At 39.1% G+C, this 24,683-nt stretch overlaps 1 protein-coding gene across 4 annotated transcripts; it reads left to right on the top strand.

Annotated features, from left to right (window-relative positions):
• The first annotated feature begins 432 nt into the window (after positions 1 to 432).
• Positions 433 to 23,504, top strand: nr4a3 (nuclear receptor subfamily 4, group A, member 3). Of its 4 annotated transcripts, none has more exons than XM_048153288.1 (9): positions 434 to 2,776; positions 3,721 to 3,873; positions 4,725 to 4,806; positions 7,596 to 8,434; positions 13,628 to 13,757; positions 14,595 to 14,758; positions 15,255 to 15,451; positions 18,893 to 19,071; positions 21,645 to 23,504. In XM_048153288.1, the coding sequence occupies exons 3-9, from the start codon at positions 4,743 to 4,745 to the stop codon at positions 21,914 to 21,916; spliced, it is 1,845 nt and encodes a 614-aa protein (XP_048009245.1). In that variant the 5' UTR covers positions 434 to 2,776; positions 3,721 to 3,873; positions 4,725 to 4,742; the 3' UTR covers positions 21,917 to 23,504. The 4 variants fall into 4 exon arrangements, with proteins under 4 accessions (XP_048009246.1, XP_048009245.1, XP_048009244.1 ...); XM_048153287.1 differs by having other exon boundaries at positions 434 to 790; XM_048153289.1 differs by lacking the exon at positions 4,725 to 4,806 and having other exon boundaries at positions 433 to 790.
• Positions 23,505 to 24,683: the final 1,179 nt, after the last annotated feature.

A 24,683-nucleotide genomic window follows, 5' to 3' on the forward strand; every position in this document is an offset into this window, starting at 1 on the left:
CATGCGCACACTTTCATACAACGTGTGTAGCAACCTTGGACACTTTAATAAACGCGTATGGTCACAAACAATATGGTTACAGAGAGTATTTCATATAGTGAAAAACTGAAGAGGCCACACTTATGTGCATTAGGCTATTATCAATCAATTCGTATTATAAATCGGCAACTGCTAAGAACATTTAAAATAGTTTCATGAGCTCTGAAATTATTCTGACACGAATTACATGTTGTTAATTTCCACTAGCAAGTAGTCGACAACATGCCCTACCGCGCGATTTCAGAGAACCCCTGACAAAGAGTCAGAAGATTATTCCTTCTCTTCTCTCTCTCTCTCTCTTTCTCTCCTGGCATGGACTGTACGGCTTACTGTACCAGCAAGGCCGGGGGAGCGCATTGCACGCTCGACGTCACCTCTCCCATGGCGTCACATTGACGTAGTGCATTCCAGACTAGAAAGGCTGGACATAAATGTGCTATTAGACTTTCTCTCGTTCAGCGCGCCACATAAACAAAGGCACATTGCAACTTAAGCACAGCGCATCTCCGTTACTATCGCCGACTCTGTTATAGTGGAGCTGACAGAACCACGGAGTACTTTTTTTCTTCTTAGCTAAGAGGAAAATCAGTCAAATAATATTTTTTAATGAAAAATTATCAACTTTTGCGACTTTAAAACCAACTTCCATTCAACCACTATTTTCAGTTTTTACAAATTTCTGTTGGATATGCACAAGGAATTATTAAGGCTTTACAAACATATGTAAAGACGGAACCTCAACAGAAATCAAGTAAGTGGGAATTTTAATTTAATACGCTTTATAGAAAAATCACACAAATGTAGCTACGCATTGAAATGTAAAATTACCGACAACATGCTTTGGCTGATTTGTGTCATTTGTATTGCGGTCTCCATTCATATATTTCTGCATGGCATTATGTTATAGAGAACTTTCTGGTCTGAATGACCTGTTGAATGTTCGATCCCCACCGCGTAAATACAAACTGTGTTGTGTGCGATGTCATTGTAGATGGATGGAGTGAATCCGAATTTAATTTGCGAGACGTAGCCTATAATATTCTCTCAGGTTGTCATGGTAATGGGATGCCTCTTCCTCACCCCGGTGAAACCGCTGTGAGCTCGCGCGGGGCCGGTAGAGAGTCTCGTGAGATGCGCCTAGTAGACGGAGTGAGTGTCGCGCGCTCCTCGCTTCTTAAAAGCGTTACTTATTATTATGCGAGTGTTTATTTATTCGTTCGTAGTAGTATATGCTTTAAGAATACTTTCAGTTATTTGATCTAGAGTCTCATCAATATTGCTTTGCCACGTTTCAATGAGATGACTACACGAGCTTCATTCATTCTGTCTTGATCCTGAAGCTATACGGAAGGACCGCACGCGAATATAGGCTACACAGTGAAATAGGCTACACATTTGCACAGTAATCAAATATAAACAGTTATAATGTCGCCACAAATAACTTAAGTTTTATATTTACCATTCTCACACTTTGGTTCTCGCCAGAGTAGGCTATAGCCTATGCTGCTTTTTAATGAGCTAATATCAACACATTTGTAAAGCCAGTGTTTCTCTGCTGTCAGAAGACTTTAAATCTGTAATTTCTGAACAAACAACATGACTTATGCTATACAACGTGACTGAGTTTATTGGGAGTAGGCTATCTGTGTGGTGTTTACAATCTTATGTTTGGTAGTTGTATGAAGTGACACCAATACACCCATAAGAAACACACTCTTGTTGTGCTTTAAAAGGTGCTTTCTTTCACTTTAATTTGTGGTGTGAATTTCATATATGCAAGAATCAAAGCACACGCTGCAATGACATTTATGAGCGGCACACCTTTATAAACTTGTGGGAAATTTATTTCATTGGCAGTTGCCCACATGCCAGAATAGTGAGAGTGGAGACAGAACCGCCCCCAAGAGATATATGATACGACAATATTGTATTGATCAGAGTAGTGATCCAGGTGAGTTGTTGTAGCCTATACTAAAGTTTTATTCCAGTGCACGCGAGATCAGGTCACGGAGCCTGGTAAAGCTCTGTCTCTTTCCCTCAGGTCTCTGTCCCCGTCGGGTGTCAAATCCCGTTCTCCAAGCTAATTTACTGTACTTGTGTTTTTCCATCCCTTTATCTCCACTCTCTCCCTTTCTTTGTGTGTTTGCTGGAAAGCCTCTATCTCGCGCGCTTATTGAACGCAGAACGGAGCGCCTCTAAAGCGCGTGCTTCAGGGCTCTCTCGCGGTTCTCTAGGTTACCGGGGCACAAGCGGACCGGCGGCTCCATGCGTACACACTGAAACACGCTCTGGTAAAATCACACATAACCTCAGAAAGACAAACGATTGAACTCAAAAACAAACATAACAAAGTCAACAGAGAGCTGCCAGCTTCATTGTAGTTGAAATAAAATAGCTTATTTATGAGGCCACCCAAAATTCTCTCTCTCTCTCTCACTTTTTTTTTTTTTTTTTTTTTTTTTTGGCCTATGTTTCATTATCCTGACTACAATTGTCAATCAAATCATAAATGAGTACCTGAAGTTTCAATATTCCCAAACCATGAAGGTTTCTGGGGTTTGTTTCTAGCAGTTTCAGGGACGAGAAAGACAGTGCTCAATTCGAGGGCTGGCTTTGTGTGAGCGCGCCACTGTCAGGGAGGGGGCGCTAGTCGCTTTTAAAAACTCTTCGGTGGCGCGCTTGGGTTTTAGCCTATTTGACCGAAGACGGGGATAGTCAGACTTCGGAGAGTGCACAGGTGAATATTGTCCAACTTTCACTGAGATTGCCATTATTCTGTGCTAATGGAACAAAAAACTGCATGGCAAGATCTTTTATTAGACGCCCAGAACAGTTTTATGTTCATGCTCGAATGCAGCACCAGAAGGAAAAATGAAATACTCCGTTATTTAGCCTATTGCATATAAGACGTGTGAGATTTTTGTTATTGAGTTATTTTTTGTGCTTAAACAATGTATATTACTTCTCGACTTCAATGCATTTTTTTCACGTGTTTTTTTTTTTTTTTTTTTTTTTTTTTCTTCCATCGAGTGTGATACAAGACAGTTTTGTCCAGTTTAATTTGTTTTTGGGTTTTTCTTTTTTATTAAGAGTGGTTTGTTTCCAAAGGCTGAAATTGCATCGTTGTCAAAGTTTTATTTTTATTATTAATGTAAGCTAAAAAACAAACAAACAAGTATCTCCAACTTTGTCTAAGTAATAGTTCAGTATTTGTCAACATAATTAAGGAGTAGGCTATTTTACAGTTAACATACTCTGAACATGTCATTATATTTAGTGTGATTTTCTGATTTAAGAAAAATATAGGCTACAAATCACCAGTAAACGAATTTAAACGACCTAATGCATCTCCATTACTTTTTGCATGCAAATGTTTAAGGGGTTAGATTTTTGTAAAGAAAAAATAAAAAAAGTCTTGCTTAGACTTAGGCTATAGCCTATTGGTGGAACCTGAACGCTCTTTTAACCTTTAACTCTTGTTTATTGGCTTGCACACTTGTATTTAAAGTAGGCTATAAATTATTTTTAAATAACTGTAATCTGCACTATCAGAAAAGCCTGTATGTCTCTATTATTTTGCCAGTTCACTGTTTGTTTTGTGTGTGTGTGTGTGTGTGTGTGTGTGTGTGTGTGTGACTTTTTGTCGTAGTGAACTAAATTATTCTGTGTTCCCGATTCCAGACACCGGTTCGGAAGAGCGCCTGCAGCCCAGGTCTGAGTCCCGGCTACCGGATACCTCACCCGCCGCGTGTGCTGAAGCAGCCCCGAACCCCAGACGCGTGCAGCCTCCACCCGAGAAACCGACCACGATTCAGCGAGCAAAAGGCCAATCAGGTACCACAAGTCTCAGTGAAAAATTTCTCTCCACTCTGGAGAGCTTTTCCAAACATACTTGATGTGTATGTAGTGTGTATTAAAACTGTTTATATTAAGCTATAATAAATTTATAGTTTTAAGAACATCACATTTACTCAATGTAAACCGAATGGTATAAAGATAGTAAAGTTTTTGTTGCTATAATTTTGAATATCCTACATGCCGATGAAGGTGCTGCATTGGTTTGTCTTACTTTGGAAACTTGGAAATTTCAGGGAATCTCTGTGATATGTTTTTGTACCTGCTAAAATTATAATAAAACAAAGTTTTCAGGTCTGTCTGTAAAACAATAATCAGTTCATATGACTAGAGAGTTTTGATATGGTGTATTTTAAGCTATTTTTTCTTGAGAGCTTAAATGCAAATAACCGGACCAATAACTGATTTTTAAAGGCATTGTCGTTTCTCAGTACAACATTCCTCATCAAACTGCATTAGCTAATTCTTTTTTAAAAACATGAAACGCGCAGATGGTGGTTGGACATTTTATGGCAGATAAGGCAACATTCACTTATGTTCCAATTCATGAAAAGAGTTCAATCTATTATAGCTTTCATTTTATATTTGTACGCTACCAGTAGTAGGCTATCACAACACATGGTCTTCCTCATGGTCATAGCAACCTCGTGTGCTGCTGTTTAGAATACACTGTCTATGTTGTCTCATAGTGTAGCCTATAGAAAGTGAAAGTTTGCGCAAATGTATTGTGCTGCCTGCCTGCTTGTCTGCTTCAAGAGCAAATTCATACTGGTTAGCGTGTCATGTGCATTTATTTATTTTTTTTATGTCGTTGATTTTTTGTTTGTTAGATCTATGGCACTCTGACAATGAACAAGCGATCACAGTTATTGGAACAGCTGCATTTTGTCCATCTAAAATGCACACCTCGAGGTTAGAAACTGTTTCATCCCTCTAAAGCGCTTTCTATAAGCCTGCGTGTGTATTTGTGTGAGGCTCTCTGTCTGATGCACGCACGCACACACACACACACACACACACATACACTAGAGCAGTAAAGCATCGTTTCAGTATGACTTTATGTGGTCTAGACCTTTTTAATATTTGGACTTTTTTACGTTATGTTGGCTGCGTTTCCATTTTTATTATCCGTGTCATGATGAAATGTGGAGCTGAGGTAGAGGATCGACGTGCTGTGGGGTTTGCACGTGCACAAACAAACCATAAACGGATACACACAAGAGATAGACAGACAGAAAGTAAAATCCTGTTTTTTGTGTGCAAGGATAATCTTACATAATTTGAGCTGATCTTAAGTGTGTCAGAAAAGACACCCAAACCTTGATTGGCTAACTGCCATATTGCTTAACACGATTTTCAGATTCCAAAAATAGCTAGGCTACTCAAAAGTATGTCTATCAGCATATCTGTGCTTATATTCTTAGGCAGACAGATTTTTTTTTTTTTACTCATAAAAAACTTTATTATTGTTGTTGTTGCAAATTTAAAACGAGAATGGCATTGTTTGTAAAACAATTGCCTTGGGAAGAAAGTGTTTATCTCAAGCGCACGTTAATTTTTTTTTAATTTTTTTTTTTTTTTCTGTGTGATATCAGTCGTGTATTAAAGTTTGACTTGTTTTTGCAACGCTCCATCCAGCGCGAGACAGACTGACCTCAAACCATTCATTCCTTCGTCAGTATCCATGACGATGAAGGGGTCGCACCTTATCCCACCCGCCCGCGCTTCAACACCTCTGACGTAAAACTCTTCTCCTATGGCTACATGTCAAGTTGCGAATTGGGGATGGGGTATGACATTGGTTAAAACACAAATACTGGCAATATTTATCACGTTTTATAGATTTACACAAAAATCGATTTTGTTTAAACATGTCTTTAATATTGGCTATAGTTGATGGTTAGCTATGTGCGCTAGGGGCGCTAAAAGACTGTTTGGGTTGCGCGCGAGATCAACGACAGTTGAACACCCTACCCAAAATGTATTAGAAATTCTTTTAACTTTACAACATTGTAAGTAATTTAAAATCTGCACACTGAAACATGTGGGACAGCCTTTATTTATTTATCTTTTTTTTAATTTACTTTCTTTCTAAATTGAATAGCAGTTCATACAAATGTAAAATTGAAGCATACCTGGAGAAAAATAATATAGCGACATTAGTTATTATTACTAGAATTAACATTTAAAGTAAGGTGGATAATGAGGAAAAAGTTTACTTAATTTAAATAAAAGTAAACAAAACTTCAATACAAACAGACAATCAATTCTCAAAGGAAAGTTGAATTAAAAAAAAGTTTATTTTAGGTAAGCCCTGTCTGTTCATGTGTAATGCATTGTATCCTTTGAATCCAGTGGTGTGACACAAATGTCTACTGACATTAAACTCAATTTTATCCATGATGCTGTATGCCACAATATGCGTTTGTATGCATAGCCAGCGACGTGCGTAGGAAATGGAACGCGCGCACACAGGTTCGAGTCATCACAGGTAGAGAGGCGTTCATAATTGATAAGCCTCCTGATTTTACTAAACACACATGACGTGTTGGAGGCACAAGGATTACGGAGTCACTACACGACAGCGTCAATCCGACGTCGGGTTTGTTTACACTTCCCCACCTAGGGAAAATAAGCAAACAAAGGACACGCACACACATTTCCTCACGGACTCAGGTAACTCTGCACAGACGCACTTAAACAGCTGTGTCAAGGCGCACAGTTGTAAGTTATATAACTTTGAGAGCGCGCTCTGGCAATATGGTTTTCCTGGAGCGCAGAGCTGGCTCAGGATACTGCCTACTACGAATTAGCAGAAACAAGGGAGTTCCTCATGGGTTTTAATAAGAACATTGTATTTCAACAGGTGCTTGGTGCACATTTAATTAATAAAATTAGAGTTAAAACGATCATGAATATTTATCTAAACTTTTAGGCGTTATGTTTTGAAAGCAAGTGACTAAACTCATCTTTTTCTGTCACATTGTTTTGTGCGGTTTTCATGTTTACAGCTATGCTTTTATTATTATGCCAAGTGAACGAAATATAAGGACTTTTGATGGATAATCAAAGAATGATTTGTGAGTCAAGTGTAGATATGTGTGTGCTCGCTGGGTTGGACAGTGTTTGCTCACAAGAGTGGCATGAACTTTAAATCCAGAAAAAAATTGCTGAGATTAAGGAAATATTTTAATAATGAAATAGTTAACCCAGAGATGATAATTCTGTAATCATTTACTGACACTTATGTTGTTCCAAACTCATATGAATTTCTTCAGTGGAGATGTCAGCCTCAGTAACTTTCATTGTGTGTAAAAATAAAAAATAAAAATAAAAAAGGATGGAATGAAAATAACTTTGGGTTCCACTGAAAATCATAAAACATAAGTGTAAGTAAATATTGACAGAATTATTTTTAATTCAGAAGATGTTTTGTTCTGCAATTTGTAACATGTGAGAATCCAGGCCAGGAATGAGGCGTGCATTTTTTTTTATTTGCATGTGTGCCCACCAGCTCACGGCCTAATCCATGTTTCCAAGAATGGTTTATCTACTAACTTGGTACTAACAGAATAGTATTGAAATGCCCTGTTTGACATCATATCCTCTGCACACCTGAAGTCAAAATTCAGCCAAAAGGCAATATTATAGTCATTAAGTCTCTTTCTCGTTTTTCTCTCCCTCTCTCCGCGTCTCTGTAGACATGCCCTGCGTTCAGGCCCAGTACGGCCCTGCACCTCATGGGTCCAGCTACTCCGCCCAGTCCTTTGGTTACCATGGTGACTACAGTGCTGACCTCATGGCGACAGACTACACGAAGTGTGAGCTCGGTGGGGGGGAGATCTCGGCGGCAGCCGCCACTACTTCCCTGCCCAGTTTTAATGTGTTTGTGGAGGGCGGCTTTGAGCCGAAACCCTCCTGTCTGTATCAACTCCCTCCTCAACGCCCTATCATCAAGAAGGAGGAGGAGTCTTTCCCACCCATGGCACCATCCGACGAAGCAATAGCTGGGAGCTCCATGTACTTTAAGCAGTCGCCCCCTTCAACACCCCCCACGCCGCTTCACCCCGGGCCACCCAGCAGCTCTTTCTTGTGGGATGAACACAGTCTTCCCCCTGTGCCCCAGCCCTGCTTGATTGAAGGCCCATTGAAGAGCCCTCGCTTCCCTCATTTCTACGAGCAGACCCCACCATCCACCAGCGGCTACGACACCGGCATCGGCCTTCCGCTGCGCCCCGAACGTTCTCCGTCATCCTCCTCTTCATCTTCACATGTGCCACCCAGCCTGGACACGCACACGCACTCACACGTGCACTCCCATACGCACTCACACATGTACCCGCTGAACATGGGTAAGCCGGGAGGCCTGGCGTTCCGCTCTCTGGGCATGGGCCCGTGCCCACCGCTTCTGGGAGAGAGTTTGCCATCGCCGCCCAGTCGCACCAGCTCCGGAGAGGGTACCTGTGCGGTGTGCGGAGACAATGCGGCCTGTCAGCACTATGGCGTGCGCACCTGTGAGGGCTGCAAAGGCTTTTTTAAGGTAAGAATTCAGCATCTCTGCAGGACAGAGGGCTTTCGTTTTCTTATAACAACTCTCGACCTGATCAAATATAGACGCACCCAAGTTTCATCATTGTCACTACTATTTACACAAGTATGCCATTGCAAATGCATAATAATCCTTACACACTTTCACTGATAGAATCATACAACGTGTTCTGTTTAATGCAAATAGGAGGATTCCACTGCAGAATAACTGACTCATGTGTACTTGGGCCTTTAAAGGTATAGTTCGCCCAAAAATTTACTCACCATCAGGCTGTTGCAAACCTGTGTGAGTTTCTTTTTTCCCTGGAATACAAAAGAAGATATTTAGAAAAAAAGTTTCAGTTTTTTTGTTCATACAATAAAATTTATTAGTGTCTGATGTTGTGATTCTAGTGATTCTAAGATATTTTCTGTATTTCTGCTGTAATTATGACAAAACTGCTCGTTTCAATGAACTGGAACTGGGATTATTGATAAATTAAGTAACCAAAATTCATTTTTTTTATTCCAGAAGTTTCAAGAACAGTAGTTACTGAGAGGTAAAATAAAGTCCAAATTATGATTTGATTTGATTTTTAGCATTTTAATTTAAATTAGAGTTTGATTATTTGAATATATTAATAATAATTTATTCATTTAAATACTTTAAAGTGGCCCCTTTGGAAGTTTGCTCCTAGTGAGCCCCAGCCACTACTTTAGACCCCACAGAATATCACTGTATGGACAAAAACAATTCTTCAAAATATCTATTTTTGGGTGAACTATACCTTGAAAACACAGAGAAATAAACCGAACTAGTGAAAGAAATGAACACGCTGAGGTCAACTGAAACTGACAGGAAGTACTTAGTTAGGAAATCTCTCATTTGGATTTCCCATAATGCTTTACATTTTTGCATATGGTTGTAGTATTGTAGAAGCTGAAGTGGGTGTTTGCAGTTTATGTTGATTGATACATGTTCCTCAGTGTGTGCTTAATTTGAATAGCATGTCTCATTGTGTATTTGAGTGTGTCTGTCATTAAATGTAGTGTAAGAGGGTTGAACTTGCTCTTTATTGTACAGTGTGTGCCGGTCAGTAGGTTTTTTTGTCTCTTATGTGGCAGGGTAGTGTTTGTTTATTGTGTATTCATTAGTGGTCATTAGTTTTGTTCTTGGTTTGAAAGGAGCTCTTGGCTGAAGAGCCTCACGCGGCTCTACACCGATCGCACCTCATTCTCTGAGTGTGAGGCTCAGGGTTAACCAACCATTGTAACGCACTCTGCAGGCGTTTGAACCAAGGTTAAAGCCCACCGTGTGAATAGCGATTCTTCAGTGAGCTGTGTGTGTTTTTGTTGTTTTGTTTTGAAGAGGGGGTTGGGATACGACATACAAGAAGCATTTGAGGCTGTATAGAAAATAATTTGTGCACAAAAACTGAAAAATTGTTTAGTTTCAGTTTCAGAGGCACAACTGTGACAGGTTTGCTCATCCTTTTCATGAAAGCATTGGCTTGTGTGTACTGAGTGTGAATGTGTGTGTGTCATTGAGTGCTCTCACAAATCGTCTGAGTGGCGGTTGCCACGGCGTCTGTGAGGGTCGTTTCCCTCGGTGACCAGTTAGAGGTGTGACAGCGGCGCGCACTTAAAATACAGCAGCTTGGAGCTGTAGCCAGAAACGCACATATACACACACACACACACACACACACACACACACACACAGACTGAAAGTTTCAATAGAGATTCAGTTTAACAGTTACATTGACTTTAACATATTTTACATTTTGGGATAATGTATTAATTTTGATTTGCTTAGGTTAATATTACAGAAACAGTGAGAAGACTTAAAATACACAGAGACTGTGCTGAAAGACTGACAATGAAAGTGAAGGAGCGAGAGTGGCAGAGCTGAAATAATTGAAAATGGCCTGTGGTCTGGTGCAGAAATAAATTATGCCTCTTTTCAATTAGTTTCACAATTAGTTTTTATTTAGTAATTAATAAAAGCAGGGGTTGGTAAGCCTGAGGCTTTGTAGCTATTACTGCTACACTGGCACACATGCACAGACGCAAATGACATCCACAAACAATGACATATGCACATTGGCAAGTCTTAGACGATCAGCATACACGCACTCGTCACCCCTAACTCGCAAAACACACTCACCATTTAATTATCTCAGTCAACTCATTAACTCACAATATAAATATTAGCAGGTGAATTTTAATGCAAGCCGGTGTATTGTGTGTCAGTGTATAGCTTTTGTCAAACTGCTAATTCTCTTTTTAAAATTTCTCGTAAATGTGTTTTTATACAATAGGGTTTATTGTGATATTTATGCACATTGATTTCTAGTACATTAGTTTTTAAAATAAATTTTTAATGGATTGTGGATGCATTTATCCACTAAAATTATTCAGATTTCCCCCCCTGGCTTTAGATTTGCTCATTAACAGGCACTAAATCATTTCACTTATGGTTCTGCTTTACATCTGAATACAAACTGTTCTGCCGTTTCACAATGAAAAACAGTAAATAATTGGCAAATTTCAGCACGCAAAATCTTTTCTCTCTCTTGTTCACTCGCTCCCATCACTTATTTTCACACCATTTATTTGGTTTGTAATTTGCTCTGTGACTCATAACGTGCTCCAAGTGAGAATATTTATTCTGAATATTTACCTTAATGGAGGGTCTGCACAGGCTCGCTTATTCACAAAACCTCCACATTCAACCCACTTCACTGAAATGAAAGTTTAACAGCTCTCAACTGCTAGTAACTGAATTAGAATCATCTCCAGCACTTTCCTTTAGCTTTGCATTTGTTAAATCAGTTGCAACAAAGACAGATGTGCATTTGTGCCAGCATATGGCATTTATAGAGAATAATAAACACTAAAATGTGCTTGATTCACAGACAGTCGTCTTATAATACTAAGTGCGCAATACATGCAGACACACATACTTAACCAATTAATGATGACCCAGTTCCACCTCTCCTATTGAACAGCCATACACACACGTCTAATTACACACCCAGAGGAGAGGGCGAGAGAAGATAGTCTGATCATCTCTGATTAGAGGAGGACGAGGAGAGGGGGATATAGGTTCCCTAAGGGGTTTTAATGTGCGACAGGGCCATTAGCACATGTTACATGTCATGAATCCACAACTGCTTGTCTTTACCGACCCTACGGACCCTGCTGTGCACTGGACCGCAGCTCAGTGTGTGTGCTTGCATGAGAGAATGATGGGAGTTAGACAATAATAAATACACTCTTAATTCTTTAGTGGCATTTATGGTTCCATTTTCAATACTCAAAAGGTTCTTTATAGTGGAATAGGGTTCTTCTGATTATTAAAATGTTCTTAATGTTAAGATAAAATGGCCTCCTTTGGAACCTTTATATTTAAAGAAGTTTAATGTATGTTTTTCAGGCCTTTTGCCATTTGTTTGTGGGGAGAAATACGTTCTTAAAAGTAACAATAACCTCAGATTTCCGTTTCCCATTGAAAAAAAAAAAGTCAGAAACCTATTGTAACCGTGACAATTTTGCACTGTGACATCGTTTAGAGCATAAATAAACACAAATACACATGCACGTACACACACAGAAGATGTTTCAGTCACTTAATGGCCGTCATATGTACAGCTGTTTATCTTATTTTATGAACATCATGAGATGTCTATTCATCTGGTGAGCTCCTGCATCAATAAAACCTTTGTTTTGCGGGCTGTACACTGACTGTGACCGACAGACAGAATCTGTCACAGTCTGAACCGGCAATGAAGTATAGAACGGAATTGCACTCATATAACTCATGCATGTGGTTCAGAGGGAAACAACGAGGTGGATGCGTTTTTTTTTTTTTCTTTTCTTCGACTAAGCCTAGGGTGTTTTTGAGATGATGTGCTCCACAGGTTGTATTTTAATCAAGTCATACTGAATCAGTGTGAATTTAGCTGTAACTGAGTAGACACCCCTAGCTAACAAGTGCATTTGCGTGCCCACTGGGAGATTAGTCCACTCTACTACGCCGCTGTGGTAGTTTTATGTTCAATTTAAGTGAAATATAAGAAACCGTGCAAATCACATGGATAACGTGTATGTGGGTGGGTGTTTTAGCTTCACCTGATGATAAAATTTCAGCTTCCTGGGAAAAGCAGGTGGTTTGATTGATTTCATTTACACCTGTTGGAAACAGCTGCATGTTTTATGGTGTTTCTTTATAAAGTGTTTTAATATAAACCAAAAATTAAAGTGAGATTAAAAAAAGAAAAAAAAAGAAAAATAAATTAAACTAAAAAAACTTGAGTGGGCCATTAGCTGCTAGTCACTTGATATACAAAGATAGTGTTAAACTATAAGCTTTTTTAAGATAAAATATAATGAAATTCATACCTAGATGACCATCATGAAGGCTATGTTTCCCACTTCAGTTTTTTTAGTTCATTTTAACTACTAGCAGCCTTGCTAATTGAATAACTGCACAATGAAACCAGCTTTGTTGATGTGCGTTTTAGTACTATTAAATTGGCCGCAGTTGTAGCTTGTTAAAGCATTGTTTTTGTTTGTTTTGTATATAACCTTAATCACCGCAGAACTTACTGGTCTCACGCAAGTGCTTAGTCTTTTGGCTCGGCAGTAGCACGTGCACTTGATGTCTCAACCTTAGCGTTGTCATACGCAAAGCTTGTGTTAAGTCTTTTTCCTCTTTTCTATGGTTTTTAGTGGCGGGAGTGCTCGCAGATCATTTTTATTTCATTTTAATAAGGTCAGTAATAATCGTGCATACCCAGCCGAGGAGAAAACAACTCCTGGGGTGGGTTATTGTAGAGGCACGATCCGCCAAAACCCTGAGGTGCCGTGAGCTGACCCGCGAGTTTCACAAACAATTTTATCACGCGGTGCGGGATGTCTCGCGGGAGCGGCCTCAGCACGCTTTGCACTGATCTTCATTGTCAGTAGCTTGCGCTAATAAAATTGTCCCTCCTGCAGGCAAGGCATGTTGGGAAATTAATTTTATCTAATTATCCTGATGGAGCTGGAGCTTTTTCACATTGTAATTAAAATCTGACCTGCAAGCTTCCTTTTTAATTCTTAGCCAAAAACGGGATCAAATTAAATAAATGAAATGTTTAGACCTGTTAGCTTATTGTTTTCTTCTCTCTCCCTTTTCTCTTTTTATTGTCGGTGGCTGCAGAGGACGGTGCAGAAGAATGCGAAGTACGTGTGTTTGGCCAGTAAAAACTGCCCTGTGGACAAAAGGAGAAGAAATCGCTGCCAGTACTGCCGCTTCCAGAAGTGTCTCAGTGTAGGCATGGTGAAAGAAGGTATCGAACACAGTCACACACATACACCTATAATATGTGTCTGGCCAAGCCACTCAAACCAATTATCACACAATAGGCCCTGGTGCATATGACCTCGGCTGGACCTCTGGTTAGAGACTGATGCAAAGGAGATAGACACTCTTTATCTTAATGACATAAAACCCGCGGATGCACACACTACGCTCAAGAAGCGGCGTGGATTAATACAGATTCAGCGCGTAGCTGGTTTGGTTGGTTAGAATGAGTGCATGAATTAAACTATAATGGAGGTGTTTACCGGCAGTGCTTCGCCTCTGCAATCACAGCATATCAGCAGCTTCAGAACCGGTAATAACACAACGCACAGGACAGTCACAAGCACATGTGTTCATGGGGAAATTTAATTCTTGTAGAATTTAAGCATGAATACCACGTGATTTATAAAGACCACACCTTAGATCATCTTATCCACCTCGGCCGGTGATTAGGACCGACATACATTGTTCTTATATCTCACGTTCGCTCACCCAGTTCCCTCCAAGACCTGCAATCGTGCAGCTTTCAACTGCCCCCTACTGGTCAGTCAAGCATTGCTGAGAGGCATAGAAAAAGATAGAGAGACTTCTGAAGTTTTGTTAAAAACTGCTAAACAGACGTGTAAAATACTCAGGACAAATTGCTGGATTGGCATAATGAATATGAAATATCATTTAGCAACATAATAATGCTCACAAGTGTTCAAATACATTGTCATTATTTGTGGAATTGCATTATATGATTTGAATGGTACTCATTTATAATATTATTTAGATGTTTTAACTGTGTTCATTGTCTAAACTGAGTGTGTGTTTGACACAGTGGTGCGCACAGACAACCTGAAGGGGAGGAGAGGTCGCTTGCCGTCTAAACCAAAGAGTCCCCTTCAGCCAGAGCCCTCGCCCCCATCACCTCCCCTCAGCCTGCTGAACGCACTAGTGCGGGCCTATTCCCAGTCTACACCACGAGAACTGGACTACAGTCAGGTACCTGAGTCTGGGGAAATCCTTGCATAAATTAAGGCTAATTTTCAGAAATCATCATATAACCATTAGATGCATGAATTATTAAATTAGAAAACAAAAAATCTTAATTTTCTTAACATTCCAGATTTAAATTTCAATTCATTTTCTTAATACATATTCAATACAATTAATTATTATTTTCCCAAAAATCATTTAAAAAGATTTACACTTTTGTCTACTGCAATAAACAATGGTAAATTCCAGTCAAACTTTTGTCAGCCATTTTGAATTTATAAAAATGTACAAAAAACAAAATCACCTTTAAGAGGACAGTCATATAAAACTATGAGAAAGGGTCAAAGACTCATGATGGATAAGACCTAGCATTTTCCCCCTGAATGGTTAAAAAATGCAAAAATTTGTTCATTATATAGTTGTTGTTATGAATCAGAGGGTTCACCGTATGAGTGATTGTGATTTATGTGGCATTTTCATCTCTCTCTCTCTCTTCCTGTAGTTCAGTGCAGTGGAGCCAGTGGGTTTATCTGAGTCTCAGCAGATCCAGATGTTCTACAGAGTGCTAACTGGCTCCATGGAGGTGACGCGCTGTTGGGCCGAACGGCTGCCTGGATTCTCTGAGCTTCACCACGATGACCAGAATCTGCTCATTGACTCTGCCTTCCTTGAGCTTTTTGTGCTTCGCCTCGCCAACAGGTACATGCAGACGCACACAGATCTCACATCATCTCACATCACACATACTTCTAATGTAGACTTCCAGTGTATGGCTCTGACTTCAAAAGTACACAATCTTCAACATACGCTAAAACATCCATAACAATAAAGCTGGGCAATATAGCATACACATATTTATGCATTTACCTAATATTGCTTAAAAGGATTTTTTTTTTCAATCACTTTAGCCAAGTAGATTCAAAACGTGTAATGCAAGAAGTAAAATGCAATAAAAATGTTGTTCCTTTACGATTGTTCACTAAAGAAATATAAGAAAGAGTGATATTTAATATTATTATTATTTAAATCTTTGATGCATTAATTATTAAATTGCAAAAGAAAAATAAATATATTTAATCAGAGTCATGAATCAATGTGTTGAAACAAACAGTTTGAACTGATTCACAGGAATGAACTCAACTCTAATCGCTTTTTTGCTTCTAAAGTTTAATCAGAGATGCCAAATAGTGCATCAGAATCATCAAAATATTCACAATGTTGCTTAATATTGTATTACCAGCAATATATAATTAATATCCGCTATATCGCCCACATGCAAATACTCTGTATGTAATACAATACAGAGAATAAAGACTGTGATAATATCCTAATTAGACATTTTCAGTTCTCTTCAGAATGGCTACAGCTGTGGGAGGAAATTGTAGTTATAGCAAAGTTATAGCAATTACACTCTGACTTGACACTCATAATATCTCATAGCAACTGTCAGACTATGACTTTTCTATGACTTGCTATTAGTGATGTTGTGTAAGTCACTTGGGATCTGGTTTAGAAATTAGATTGAGGTGTAAAGTATCAATATGACTAAAAGAAGTCATTCACAGCCAGTGTCAGGATTTATATTGTGTAATATGCTGCAGTCGCTATTAGTTACATTGTGACTTCCTATGCAACAATGAGTGTGTGTGTGTGTGTTCTCGCTCTCTATTCAGCACTGTAAGGTTACTATGGACACTGTGTGGAAGATCCTGTGGAATTCACTTATTTAAGTTTATTGGTTAACAGCCCGGCTTAACCACCTACCCCTCCCAAGACATTATGTGTGGCAGAAACAGCTCTGTTTTGATGATCTCTTATATTGCATTCCCCAAACTCTTGCCTATCAAGTCGCATCTCTGTTTTACTCAAAAGGCCGAAGCAGTTTGAATCCAGTCTAGAAGTAACCTGTTGTTTCTTGACTTTAAGTAGAAGTGTGCGTGTGTGGATGTGTCTAAGTGACTCAGTGACATTCTGATGTTGCTTTAACAGGAAGTGGATTTTTGTCTCAGCTCAGCTGCTCCCTGTTTAACTAGCTCTGGTGCTCTTTCTGTATTTCTCTCTCCCTCTCTGATGGTGTAGGAGCAGGTGCGGGGAGGGAGGGCAGTGGGTGGTGGCGTCACAGCCTCAGTAGGGAGCTGCAGACTTGGGTTCTGACTCATTTAAGTGGGGGGATTCATCCGGGCTTACGTCATGGACACTTGAAAACTCACAAGATACGCGCTCCCAATGTGTGGCGACTTCACAATATGGGCAAACTTGCACATTTTCCGCTCGCAAACGTTCACAGTTCTCATGTTTTGAAAATAGACTGTACACCACCAAAAAACAAAATGGCATCTGATGTGGCTCACAAATGCACACATCATGCACATATCACGCCACGTAGCCGCATTGAGGCTAATGAATGAATAGATGGCAAAGAGACCGACTCGCTCTGACGCAAATTTAAAAGGAATGTGTGCGTTTCCCTCCTCAAGGGTGCTGTTGTTAATTTTGTTCTGTAATAATGAGGAGCTTTCACTCATTGTGTGTTTGCTCACTTCCTGTTTTCCGTCTTTCTTTCTATGCCACTGTAGATAATGGACTGATTGCAAAGGGCATTTTTGAACCCGTTTATGAAGGGCCCTGGTAGTGAAGGATACATGCAAGAAAGTCATTTTGCCGTTTATGATCATGTGATCCTAGGTGGTGCATCATTTTAAAACATAAAGTCATTTTTTAAACTTGGCATTTATCTTACCTGCGATTTTAATTTTTTTTTTGTTTGTTTGTTTTTTAAAGAAGTCTGTTATGCTCACAAAGGCTGCATTTATTTAATTAAAAATATATTAAAAACAGGAATATTGTAAAAAAAATTTTACAATTTAATATATTTTAAAATGTAATTTATTCTGTGATGGCAAAGCTGAATTTTCAGCATCATTACTCCAGTTTTCAATGTCACATGATCCTTCAGAAATCATTCTAATATGCTGTTATCAAGGTAATTTTCTGCTTTAAAAAAAAAGTGACGTGCTTCTTCATGTAGGGTATTCCAGACGCCCACATACAAGAGCATAAAGCCCTTCATAGTACTCACTTCAAGTGCTCTACTGAAGTGAATAGGCTGGGCAAAACGATGCTCACTTTCCAATATAACATCAGCAACTGCGTGTTTGTGGGTTCTGTACATATGCGTTCAAGTGTAGTGGCGTAAAAACATTAGGCTGCATTAATGAAGCACACATTTTGATTATTTACCCCACTGGGCTTCAAAAGCAACTCAGAAGATGACTCTCAAATATTCCTCCTCGCCGTATTTCCCTTCATCCTCTTTCCATTACTCCTCCTCTCCTCTCCTCGTCTACAAGTGTGTGTTTTCATGCAGACTAATGAAGAACAGTTCACGCAGCAGAAGCCAGCACTCTATGGGAAAAAAGAGAGGAAGTTTTTCTTTCTAAATTGCAGGGTTGAGAGCAAAGGGCTTAAGACAGACCAAAAGAGAGAGAGGATGAGTGGATGGAGTAGGAGAAGGAGAAGAAAAAGAAGAGAGCGATGGATGAGTGGAGAGTGAGTGTTTGGGTGTTTCGCTACTATTACACACAAACTTTCTTCTTGAGAATACAGTGAGACCATGAAGATAAAACTTTACTGCTTTGACCCAGAACCCTCCAACCCTGAAGGACAGAGCTGAGAGAGAGAGAGAGAGAGAAATAAGAGTATAATCTCAGGAATGTTTTAAAAGCTTTAATTGGGAAAGCTTGGCATAATTAGGTCCATTCCTATCTTTGATGTGCTCTTCCCTGTACTGGCTTTCATTTGTCGCTATGGTAATTGTTTCCGTGCAGTATGCCTTAAACACAGATTCAGCAGCCAATCAGAGAGCAGATCATCATCACATGAATCAGAGAGAGGTGATAATCAGTGTGTGTGTGTCACAGCAGAGACTGTGTGTGCTTTCTGATAGCGTGTGTGGCTACGTACAGAATTAGAGGCTCGCTAAATTGAAACAGGTACCTGTTCTGAAGGGAATGAGAAGAACGGCGATTAATTAAAAGATGAAAGACGGCAACTGAACTCGTGGCTTCAAACAGCACCTTGAAGCTGTATAAATAACAACAGTTCTTCATCTAAACCCCTCTCCCTCTCTCTTTTGCCCAGGTCTTTGCTGGCGGACGAGAAGTTCGTGTTTTGCACGGGCCTGGTCCTGCACCGGCTACAGTGTCTGCGTGGCTTCGGAGAATGGCTGGACTCCATCCGAGACTTCAGCGCTCACCTGCAGGGTCTCAACCTCGACATGCCTGCGTTCTCCTGCTTGTGTGCCCTAGTGCTGCTCACAGGTAACGCACAACCTCAGAAACGCACCCAAATGTATTCGTTCTTGTTTTTGTATATTTACACCCCTTTTGTCCGGCTGCTAGCAGTCGTCACAGTGATCACAGGTGTGGGGCAGGTGCTGTCAGATATTAGGTTTACCTGGACAGCAGAAATAATCCCCATTAATCACACACAGCAGAGACACAGAGATGGTGTGAGGTTTGTGTGCCTCTCCTCTATGAGCACAGGTGGAGTTAGTTGATTATTGGTTGACAAAGTAGGACAGTGTGTGTGTTTGGGTCAGCAGGTGCTCAAGTCTTACCATGCATTATTAATATAGAGGCTAAACAGCAGGTCGACCTATATACAGACCAACACACCTTTCACCACACACAGAGAAACATGGGCACATTCTGGCAAGCATTAAAAGAATTGGAATATTGCATAAAAAGTGCTGGATTGAAACATAGAGATGCAAATCAAATTAAAAAATGTTCATAACTTGAACGCTAACTTGAAGTGGATACATTTTTTTTATTTGTTAAGAAAACAAATTATGACGGAAACATGTTTATTAAATAAAAAAATTCATAGATGTGTTTCAAAAATGTCATGTGACTTAGCCTCAATTCGCTCAGAGAAGAAAATATTACATGGGATAGAAAAACTGCTTTATTTTTTATTTTTTTGCAATATTCTGATTTTTCGCATAAAATTCATGCTTCAATAATTTGCTTAGAGAAGAAAATATTACAATATCACAAAAACACTGTTTAAAAAAAAAAAAAATGTTGCCATATTCAGATTTTCACATAAATTAAATTCAACAAGTCATGTGAATGAATATTTAGCCCAGAGAAGAAAATATAATGCTGCTTTATTCGCAAAAATGTTTTTGCGATATTCCGATGCTTCACATAAAGTAAATTCAAAACTTGGATGGAAACATGCTATTTTAGGTAAAACATTTAAACAGTGTGAAATCTAAAAAAGATAATTGCATTTACTTCTGTAATGCAACATTGAAACTGCATATGTAATGGGAAAAAAATTGGCGCTAATGGAAAAGGGAAATCGTTTCAGAAGGAATGCAAGATATTACACTTTGATTAAAGATTACGAAGACAAATATTTTTAATCTGGAATAACATGCACCAATGAATAATTCACAATAAGAACAAGGACTTTAAAGACAGCAAGAAAACTTAAGTGTGGAAACGAAACAGATATATATGTATATGTGTCAATCAATTTCCTCAGTCACCCACCCAGCACCCAATCTTCACCTCCCTTTTCTCTGCCACAGTCTACAGTGTGTGTGTTGTGTGTGTGTTAGCCCCTATGGAGCAGCACTTAACTCTGTAGAGGAATTGAGCGCTACTCAGCAGAGCTCTAGTCCCTACCTCTCTCTCTTTCTAGCTCTCTCTCTCCCTCTCTCCACTCCTCCACTCAGTCTATCGACCCTCTAAAAGTGTCTGTGGTGAAAGAGTGCCATCGATCATCCCCCAGGAAAGAGGGAGAGACAGAGAAAGCAAGGAAAAAAAAAAACAGCGAGAGTGAGAGAGCACGTAGGCTGAATGCAGTGACAATGGAGCAGCTCTAGACATAGATTTGGAACACACATACACACACACAGATATATCCAAAGCAAGCCAGCATCTCTTTGCACTTCCTCTGTTTTAAAGCCATACTGTGGGCACTTACACACAGAGTTGTTTAAAGTGTGGTACAGAGTCACGCTAGACTGCTGATTAGGGATGAGAATCATAAGAAAAATAGTATTTAATATGAATTAATTTTATTTAATGTAATAATATGTAGTTCATTATATATATTTATATATATATGTGAGCCTGGATCATAAAACCAGTCATAAGTAGCACGGGTATATTTGTAGCAATAGCCAACAATACATTGAATGGGTCGAAATTATCGATTTTTCTTTTATACCAAAAATCATTAGGATATTAAGTAAAGATCATGTTCCATGAAGATATTTTGGAAATTTCCTACTGTAAATATATCAAAAATGTATTTTTGTGAGTGGATATGCATTGCTAAGGACTTTTTTTTGCGTCCTCAGATTCCAGATATTCAAATAGTTATATCTTAGCCAAATATTGCCCTATCCTAACAAACCATATATCAATGGAAAGCTTATTTATCAGCTCTATTTTTCAGCTTTCAGAACCTTATGACTATCAGTATGTATGTGTGTGTGTGTATATATATATATATATATATATATATATATATATATATATATATATATATATATATATAAATCAGTCATTTGTTCATGATTTGAGCTGCACTAAGCACTATATGTGTAGTGATCCTTCAGCATCAGTGATCCAAATGTCAGGAAAATCTTTTGGTTTCAGTACTTTTTTCAAAAATGAGAATAAAATAAAAAATTGTCAATTTCTAAACCAACTACAGGTATTGCTACTGTAATACAAAGTGATAGAGTAAGTCATGCGTATGTTTGGGATGTTTATTTTCAGTGGTGCAAGTGAAGAGTTGTAGTGACATTTTAGACTTAAATGAACTTAAAAGCACTCAGCCTCTTTCTCGCTCTTTCCTCTCATTTTAGAGCAATGTCCTGGTCTGAAGGAGCCCAAAAAAGTGGAGGAACTGCAATCCAAAATAATCTGCTGCCTGCGAGATCATCTGAGCTCGGTTTGCGCAGGAGGTGTGGCTTCAACTGGCAAGGCCCCACCCCCAGTGGGAGCTGTGCTGGGCTTGAGGACGGAGCTTCGATCTCAGCGTACGCAAGGCTTACAGAGGATCTTCTACCTGAAGCTTGAGGACCTGGTCCCACCCCCGCCACTCATCGATAGGTTTCTGGACACCTTGCCCTATTGATGACCACGCCCACTTTTGCACACCACTGACACGCCCACAAGCTCACTCAGACACGCCCACAGCGGCTATAAACTCACCCTGGGAAGGGACAGAGCCAGTAGCTAACAGTGATACTGAACTCGATTTCCCATGAGTCCCCAAATCCTCGCAGGAAACAAATGTGTCTGAGGAGAAACCAATCATATAAGCGCTTTTAATCTCTGCTCTGCGCCTGATAGTGTAGATACGAGGCAGGGTTTGAGCTTATCTGGCGTAACGCGCACTGGGAACGAGAGCGATGCCTGTAGCTCAGTGCGCCACGTCGGGAGAAGTATTACGATGCGAGAATGTGTGTAAGTGTGTGCGTGCATGTGAGGACGCACACTTTACGGCTCCTTTGCAGGCGGTCCAAAAGTTCCACCACAATCCACCTCAATGACAGCAGTTGTGTTCATCACAAACATACAATCACAGACACACAAGAGCACGCGAACTGTCCTTTCACACATACGCACGGATCCAAAACGTCAGCTTCAGATGCCAGATTATGACATATCAACTGTCGTTGGCAGAAATGAAGTGGATGTGTGTGTGAAAACATGTAGGAGTGTCTCTGAGGGAGGCTTTCGCCACACAGACAGAACGACAGAGTGCATTAATGTCTAGAATCACAGTTGATCACACCCCAAAAACCTGCAAACAAGTGCAATTTACTAAGTGCTATTGTAAAGGACGAGAGAGAGGAGAGAACGAGAGAGTGTGTGTGTATGTTTGTTCCAGTCCTATTTCAAACTCTAAATTATTTTAATACTAAGACTCGCCTTGTAAGGTAACGGTTTCAATTGAGATGATTTAGCCCAGTCTGCGCACTAACTTTTTAATGACGAAGTTCCACAGACTTGAAATTACTGTAGTTTTTATTATTCTTATTCTTATTATTATTATGAAGAAGAAGAAGAAAAACCAAGGGATTTAGCATTAGGATAACAGACTAAAAAGAGTAGAATTGGGCTTTGAGCACTTAAAAAACAGGAAGAGGAGGAGGATGATAAGAGAAGGCCGGAGAGATGCAGGTGCAGAGAGAGAATGGAAGGAATGAAACATTCCGCATTCATGCTCATTTTTATATGTTTATACTGTCTTTGCCATTTATTAATATGGAGGACATTGTTGCAAAAATGTCTTTTATATGTACAAAAAAGTAAAAACGGATTATATGCATGGTTTTCTCCTTCTCGCCTGTGCTTGTATTTATTTTGCAAAGACTGCCGGCTCCATAAGGGCTTGAACACACGTACTGACTGGGCGTTCTCGCTTACTTTATCATACGGCAGCAGTTTGAACAGATGAGAAAGTACAAATTATATAAATATATAAATATATATATATATACACAATACAAAACTAATATTTTGAAGTGTTTTTATCTGATAGCTTTTTCAAATCTTGTGGTACAAGTTGTGCATTGTTTTTTGGAGAAGAAACCTGAAAAAAAAGAAAAAAAAAAAACATGTTTTTCAATGTCTCTTTGGTTTGTTTAGTTTTTTTCTCTTTGGTTCACTGGAGGCTCTGTTCAGCACTTTGAAATCATAAAAAAACCTTCTGATTATTTGAGTGGAAGTGTCGTTTTTCTGTTCACCTCGGTGCGTGAAAGCGTCAGAAGTGTTTTTCTCTTGAAGCTTGTGTTTGTTGTTGCGACTCAGGATGAGGCCGAGGGACTCCCCCTTTGTCAAGTTCAAAAAGCATCGACGTTCCAGGTGTCCTTACAGTCTAATACCATCAAGTACCCTAATATGTGTAAGGGGGGGTGGGGTTGGCATTGAGCTTCAGGTATGAGATTGAGCTGGGGGACAGATTCAGATCATTTTGGGGGATTCTGACCACATCAGGCCCACGGACCTCGTTAAGCCCCATCGATCCATGTTGTGACATTTCGGTGCAGAGGCGCACTCACACACATGCACACTGACACGGCTGCTCTTTCTCTGTCTTCCTCCATCACCCTCCTAATTTGTCTTGGATTGTCAAAAGCAAAGCTCAGCATGCATGGGCATACATGCACATGAACGTACACACACACACACACACACACATTTTGTACATCATATATTTTATATACGCATAATATACATACAAACTTTAAGATACATCACATAGAGTCTTTCTGGTCTGGATGATGATGCAGTTTTTTTTTTACTACTAAGAAATGGCTAGAAAAGACTTGGCCACACACTCAAATATACATTGATATATATATATATATATATATATATATATATATATATATATATATTATTAGAGATGCACTGATATAAAAATAATCAGCCGATAAAAGCAAATTTTCACACTATCGACTATCAGACGATAGTTTAAAAACAGCCGATAGTCAGGGCCGATATATCAATATCAATCATAAGAGGGCAGGAAAATGCACTGAATTTGTGATTTGTGTAAAGAAAATGCTAAGAAACCAGTTTGATGTTCAAAATTAATAGTAATTATATGAATTAATAACATTCAGAAAGTTCAGAAATATTCATTTATTCTTCAGAATTTAGTTAATATTAATTTTAGTAATGTTTGTTTATAACTGATAAAAGTAACTCTGAAACAAGTTGATGAAATGGAGAGAATAAAGTTTTTATATACATTTCTTTCAAAATATAATAATTAAAAATATAATGATTAATTATTAATTATAATGAAATTATCATTAATTTAAAAGAAGATATAAAAAGGCTAAACCCCCAAACTATCTGTATCGTTATATCGGCAGATATCAATAACC

Source organism: Megalobrama amblycephala, linkage group LG13, assembly GCF_018812025.1.
Source record: "Megalobrama amblycephala isolate DHTTF-2021 linkage group LG13, ASM1881202v1, whole genome shotgun sequence".
NCBI lineage: Eukaryota > Metazoa > Chordata > Actinopteri > Cypriniformes > Xenocyprididae > Megalobrama > Megalobrama amblycephala.

Bases quoted from the DNA above. Each gene is read 5' to 3' on its own strand.
- nr4a3 (XM_048153286.1), top strand. From the start codon at position 6,435: ATGACGTGTTGGAGGCACAAGGATTACGGAGTCACTACACGACAGCGT. The intron at 13,758-14,594 runs GTATCGAACACA...TGTTTGACACAG, and splicing joins TGTAGGCATGGTGAAAGAAG to TGGTGCGCACAGACAACCTG. The intron at 19,072-21,644 runs GTAACGCACAAC...CTCTCATTTTAG, and splicing joins TGCCCTAGTGCTGCTCACAG to AGCAATGTCCTGGTCTGAAG.